This window comes from Arvicanthis niloticus, chromosome 7 (assembly GCF_011762505.2).
Source record: "Arvicanthis niloticus isolate mArvNil1 chromosome 7, mArvNil1.pat.X, whole genome shotgun sequence".
NCBI lineage: Eukaryota > Metazoa > Chordata > Mammalia > Rodentia > Muridae > Arvicanthis > Arvicanthis niloticus.
Genome location: NC_047664.1, coordinates 65,170,319 through 65,177,122, shown reverse-complemented (window position 1 = coordinate 65,177,122; position 6,804 = coordinate 65,170,319). Strand labels below are relative to the sequence as shown.

General features: G+C 44.8%; 1 protein-coding gene across 1 annotated transcript in view; it reads right to left on the bottom strand.

Annotated features, from left to right (window-relative positions):
- The window catches only part of Nwd2 (NACHT and WD repeat domain containing 2), a 144,788-nt gene extending 138,507 nt beyond the window's left edge, over nt 1-6,281 (bottom strand). Inside the window, exon 1 of the mRNA XM_034508173.2 lies at nt 5,112-6,281. Within this exon, the coding sequence (XP_034364064.1) occupies nt 5,112-5,262 (151 nt within the window). The 5' untranslated portion in view covers nt 5,263-6,281. The remainder of the gene's footprint in view (nt 1-5,111) is intronic.
- Between the last annotated feature and the right edge of the window lie 523 nt (nt 6,282-6,804).

The following is a 6,804-nucleotide window of genomic DNA, read 5'->3' as shown; positions in this document are numbered from 1 at the left end:
CGAAACTGGGAACAAAGGAGCTGAACTTACTCAGATGTAGTATTAAACAGCAGATTGAAAATTCAAGCCCAGAAAGCTTGGCTCAAAAGTCTATTAAGTTTATTGGTAACTAATGCTCTCACTTTCTCCAGTAATGTCTGCCTAAGGTCCAAGGAGACATAACCAGTAGACTTTTAATGTCTGTGTATTAGGATGCCCTGTGTGTGCTTATCATGAAGTGGCAAAGTTGGCATAGTCTCCTTTAAGATTCTTGATTATTTTTAAACATATTCTTGAGGAATCAAGATATCATCTATCTCTATCTTTATTTCTATATCTTCTATATTTATATCTGTATCTATGTATTTGTATCTATATCTATATCTGTGTACATGGGTACAAATGCATTGGCTATAGTTTTTTTTCTTGGTAATACACAAAGATAGCAGAAAAGGGAGCCATGAGTGCTTAGTGTGATAGAAATGTAATAAAATGGCACCTAATTTTGTAGGTCTCATCTGAATCTTGGTGCAGGTCTTTCTTCCTTTTGGGCAAGAATGCAAATTAATAAAAGTGTCCAGAGGTTGTGGACACTGAACCTGTGTGTCCAGAAGACAGGATGTCATCTCTTTTGTGGTCTCCATTAAAATGGAGAATACAATTTCCAATTGAAGGTCTTAAGGCATGAATTAGAGTCTGGGAAGATATAAAGTCACATGACTGAAGAAATGGTCTGAGTCATCGAAATGAGGCCTGAGTACACAACACTCAAAGATGAGCAGTTTGAAAATCTAAATGGAAGTGTTCAATGATGAATGCTGGAGATTTTTTCCTTTATTCCTGATTTCTTTTCACATGTATAGTGAATCGTACTAGCATAGTAATCCTGAACACACAATGCTATGGTCCACTTTATCCTCATTGGATGGCTTCTTTGGGAAAAAAAATCTAAGCACAGAAGCTCAGAAACTTCTTTTAGTGTTTCCAGGAAAACTGCAATTCCTCTTCGCACCCATGCTTTAGATTTGAAAAGGATCAATTCTGTCCCAGGCACCTACAAAATTAGGTGCCATTTTTATTACATTTCTATCACACTAAGCACCCAATTACCTGCTCCTCAGAAGAGAGCTAGGAGCTTTGTAGTTGTGGATTTAATTTTGAGAAACTGAATTTTCATAGTCTAAATAACATTCTCCAAAAAAAAAAAAAACACACACACACACAAAAAAAAACCCCGTATTTATGAGCTGCAGTATCAAAAGCCCCAAGCCTTAGTGAATAATAGACTGACCTCAGTTTGAGTGATGGCATAGCCTGAAATAACCACAGTCAGTACTGAAGCTTTATTTGACATGAAGCTGCTTATTGTCTGTATCCACTTAGAGCAGTGGTTTTCAATCTTCCTCATGCTATGGCCCTTTAATATAGTTCCTTATGCTGCGATGAACCCTAATCAAAAGATTATTTTGTTACTACTTCATAACTATCGTTTTGCTATTGTTATGAGTTGTAATGTAAATATCCTATACACAGAAGATATCTGATATGTGACTCCCCAAAAGGGTCACTACCCACAGGTTGAGAACCTCTTCAAGTTTTGAGCCAGTGGCCACATATATATGTAATTAAGTTCATTAAGTGATGTAATTGTTTATAACATTAAACTTATTAAAATTAATAAAACTCAGATTCTTAATCATACTATTCAGTACTCAAGCATCACCCATGACCAATGCCATGAGACAGATATTTTTAGCTTTTAGGGAAGACTCTACACAACATTTACTGAAGAGAAGTGTTCTTATAGACACATATGTAACATATCTGACAGTTCAGAGCCCACATATTGAATAGAAGATACTCATTTTCTCAGGAGAGACAGCAGAGACTACCAACTCACACTTATTCCAGGAGATCTTAGGATAAAGGACCATGGGCTTGAATCCTTTGTCAATAACAAAGGCAATGTCTTATCTTTCTTCTGAATGAAGGTTTTATTTAATTTACCCTTCAGAATAGATTCATGGGATATGAGAGCTTTTATATTCTAATATCTGGGGAGACTCATGTATGATCCTTTCCTTCTCATATACTCGGGCTGGTTACGCTAATCACGGTAGACAAGTTTGTATGTGTTTTGAAAATATTTTTTTTTTCACAGAAGCATAAACATTGTTTGGGCAGAGAAGCAGTGGCTACATGACAAGAAAACTTGCAAGGATTAAGAAATATGCCACACATCTGAAATGTAAATAAAATATCCAATAAAAAAAAAAGAAAAAAAGAAAGGAATATGCCACAAATGAATGAGAGTGAGACTTAGGTGAGGTCCACTCAGTCAGTTCAGTCTGGATAACGTGGTTGCCTCCCCTTGCATAGTATCCAGCATCATCCATGTGGTAAAGACAGGTCAGATGTGGATATAATTTTGGAAAAGTACAAGTCCTTTACAATCTGAAATTCTTTTGCATGTCCCATGACTCCCTCTCAGTGGGAAGAAGTGGGTTGGGCAGTCATGTTCCCTTTTAGTTGTTCATATTCTTGGAGCTACACAATTCTGAGCAGCACCAACCCACCATATTTGGCCATGTAGATGTGAGACATTTACAGGGATCTGGATGCTGTCTAGACTGGCAATGAACAGCAACATAAGTATTTTAAGTTTCCTACAGAATCTACTTATTTCACTCTTCTTTATGAGTCCAGAAAAGTAGTTCCACAGCATAAAGCCTTAGTTGTTTCACCTGTAGAATAGGAAGAATTCCTTTATCCACCACTTTTAGAAGGGCCATTTGGGGATAAAAATAAAAATTGAATGAGCCAATGCATGGGAAACTAATTATCTATTCTGAAGACACGTATTGCCATCATCATGGAGAGGGAAATTCCAATTCCACACTAGCTTTGTAAAGTAATACCTATTAAAAAAACAATCCCCTCTGCAAGAGTCTTGTTGGGTTTCCCAAAACAAACAAAACAAAACAAAACAAAACAAAAACTACTACGCCTTCAACACAAAACAGCTTTTTTTCAGAGCACAAATTGAGTTTCTGCTTCTAAAGGAAACATGAGATAATGTCCTTTGTCTTAATTTGACAGCTGGAAGGCTCTTCAGCTTTAATATTGTCCAAGAATCTAATATTGGATGCTACTGAAACACAAGCGTTCGCTTTCTAAATTGCATCCATAAAGATGCCATGGTAGAGTGCTGCCTCAGATGGAGCATTTCCCGGAGTTTTAAGGCTTCAGGTTGAGAGCATTAAAAATGCCCATCTCTGCCTATTTTGCAATATGCCCTTGGCTCTTCTATCTCGATAAAATTCAGAGTCCTTCTTCTGCTAAAACTACTCAAGTTAAGCTTCACATTTCTGGTCCTTTAAGACCAGCCTGGAAGCTGTCCAGCAAAGTCCATTGACCAATAGGGGTGGTTTGTGTTTGCTTTCCTCTGCTTAGTATGTGTTAGTGCAACTAAGTTGAAAGTTTGAAGAATACCATGCAGGTGCAGGTGTAACAAAAATTATATTAATTGTGTTTCAGTTTCCACATAAGCTGGCAGCATCAATTCATTATCATGCAATCCCATAAAAGGCACATTTAAAGCAAGAAACAAATTAACCACTGCTAACATTAACAGAACACTCATACTATTTTAGAAGCAGTTTTTTTTTTTTTTTTTTTTTTTTTGGACAAGATAAGAGTTTTAGTTAGCTTCACAGCAGGGCAAACAATTCGAGTGCATTTGAGAGAACCTTGGATAATTGAAAAATTGCAAGACTAGACATTATCTAACATAATTCTTTCAGCCATTATGCTGAGACTTGTAGATTTCTTGAACCCTAACTTTAACAAGGTTGCCCATTTTTATGGTTATTTACATGATTCTTATTGTTGCCAGATCTTCCTAAAAGTATCCTTGATTAGGTTCTGGGAAAGTGAGTTGTAAGCTCAGGGAAGGGCCATCAGGCTCTCCTCCCTCCAAGCATAGAACTCTCCTTGATTACTGTGTGTTATTTGATTATTTCCTCATTACATTGTGACCACAAACACTTTACCAGAAACTTCCAGTAGTGCACCCCTCCTCTTTAGAAGTGATTGTTTCTAGAAAGTTGCCCTTCCTGTCCTCTCAGAATGTATTTCACAGCAACAAAACCAAGCCTCGAGTATTTCATGGATCAAAGGCTTCAGTAATTATTTGAATGTCAACTTATTTTTTTATTCCAATTAGGTCAGAGGTTTGCTGGGTTACAGAAAAAGTTAATTCTTGAACATTTCACCACAAGCTTGTATAAACTTATACATCCTTCTTAAGTCTCTCTCTCTCTCTCTCTCTCTCTCTCTCTCTCTCTCTCTCTCTCTCTCTCTCTCTCTCTCTCTCTCTCTCTCTCTCTCCTGAACTCTTATGCACTTTGCTATATGCATCTTTCATTTTCCCACCATCCACTGGAAAGAAAAGTTAAACTTAAGAACCAAGAACTGCCAGTATTTGGTCACCCAGAATTCCTCCATGGAGCATCTATCCTGTGCTTGACCCAAGCTTGACCCGCCCAGGAGAGATCAAGTCTCAGCACCCTAGGCTCATCTGAGTGGTCCAGCACTAATTCAGCTCAGGGTTGGGGGTGTGGGGGGGCGGTGCTCTCTGTCCTGGGTCCATCAAGAGTCTGTGCTCCCTGGACCTCCACCGGTCTTCTACTTGCGCAAGGCCTGTGTTTCAAGGAACACATTTGGCACCTGGGTGAGAACAAGTGACAGCAGGGAACCCCCTTTCAGTCACAGGCCACCAGAGGATAGCTACTGTTTGTGTACTAGGCAAAAGAAACCCAGAAAAGAAAGGCAAAGGGGATGGAGTGGTAGAGGCAGAATGGATCTTCTAGAACGCGCCTATTAACAATGTCTTGGCTATGTTTTAGATTGACTGGGGAAGACAAGTGTGCTCTAGTAGTCAGCAGGGGAGAGGATGAGTTCAAGAAAATTAAGTGATTGGAATAAAATTCCCACGCGCTCGGGGCTGCAGCGGGAGGCAGGGAGCGCAGGGGACGCAGGGTGTACCCGGCTGTGAGGGCCCCATACACTTTCGGACCCGCGCCTATCGAAGGAAGGGTGGATAGACCGACTTACAGGGCCAAGGGACTTACCTTCAGGGTTGGCGCTGATGAAGACCCGGACGCTGCGGCCGGCGGGTACCAGGTGAGAAGGCAGGGCGGTGAGGTTGCCAGAGAACGCCGCCCGCCGGAGCGCGGAGTCCCGGGGACAGGGCAGCTTGGTGCCCGCACCGGCCGGCCACATTGCCCTGTGGGAGGATCAGCCGCCACCACGGTCTCTGTTCCTCGGGTCCTTGACCCTTCCCGGTCCCGCGAGGGCGATGTCCGCCGGCGCAGCAGCTCAGAGTCGCTCAGAGCCCTGAGCGCAGCCGGCGAGCTCCGCAGCGCTCAGCAGCCACCCGCGAGCAGCGGCCATAGGGACCCTGGGGTCCCCAGTTGTCCCTTCCTATACCTCTGAGAACTGCCTTGGCTCCCACCCGAGTCTCGGCGCCGCAGCGCGGGAGGTCAGCGTGGCGAATGCTACGCGGGCGGTGCCAGGTTGCTCCGAGAAGAGCCCGCTCCGCTCCAGGAGCCCGTAGCCATGTCCCCACCCGAGCCCACCGTGGGAGGAGGGGGCAGCCGGGCGGCGGGGACCCGGTGGGCTACCAGAGCAGGTCAAAGTTTAGGAGAAGGAGGCGGGAGTCAGTCGGAACTCTCGGAAATAAAGCGGCTCACTGGGCGGCTGCGGTGTAGATGCGGTGTAGATGCGCGGGCTGGGGGCAGCTTGGGGACCTCTTGGTTTCCTAGGAGAACAGGTTCCAAAACCCCAGGCTGCTCCCTCAGTGAAGGACAGGAGATCGATCTGCCTGAGATTCCTGCTATCCTCCCTCCAACTCTCTCTCCTAAAGGTCAAACCAGCTCTGTGCGTTTGCGGGAATCCAGTCGCGCGGGCGTCTGCAAGCCTTTGCCAAGTCCCCCAAAGTTCAACGCTCCTCGACACCCCACGCCGGGGAGCTGGAGCATCAGAGCTCCGGGCATTGAGAAAGGAGTATCAGGTTCTCCTTGCCTCTCGTGGCGTGGGAGGCCGCGTCTCGCCTAGCCTCGCCGCTCTCTCCCCACGCTCGTGCAATCGGGGGATTTTTATAGCTAAGCCACGATGCTCACGTGGCCCTCCCCGCATGGTCGCAGACCCTTTCGTGGAGCGAATCTCTGCGGGTAGTTCTCCCTAGACCTTTAAAGGACCCGGGGAGCCTCCCTGCTCCCGTAGAGATGCCTTTCCTGGCTGTTCGCCCTCCTGCGGGCTGAGGAACTAGGCGGCTACCAGGGTATTGGGAGCCCCATGCAGTGGTGGGTGTGAGCTCTGGCCCCAAGGGAGGGATGCAACTCCGGAGGAGACTGCCTGCCACGCCCCACTTCTGGCAAAGTGTAGGGGGTCTTAGTTTGGGGGTCTGGGCAGGAAAGTGGGCTCAAGATTGTTGGTAGTTTGTTCTTCAGTCAGTTGTTGCTTAACCAAGTCAGTGCAGGAGCCTGAGTCTCTTTCTTTGAGGGGAATCCATCTGGCCCTGGACTGTGCGTCCTCTGAGCCAGGGTCTGAACTTCGCAGGATCCCAAGTAGCATGAGGTGCCAAGAAGTCCAGTTGTAAAGTTGCTGTCACCCTCTAAATCCCTACAAACTCCAAGAGGAAATAAATGTGATTCTGTTGCATGGGGAGGTAGGAAAGAAGGAAGTCTTTGGAGCCTGAGTTGAAGCCTGGCCTTACGATCGATCGATCTCCCATTCTGAGGTTGGGGCAGGATCATCCATCTT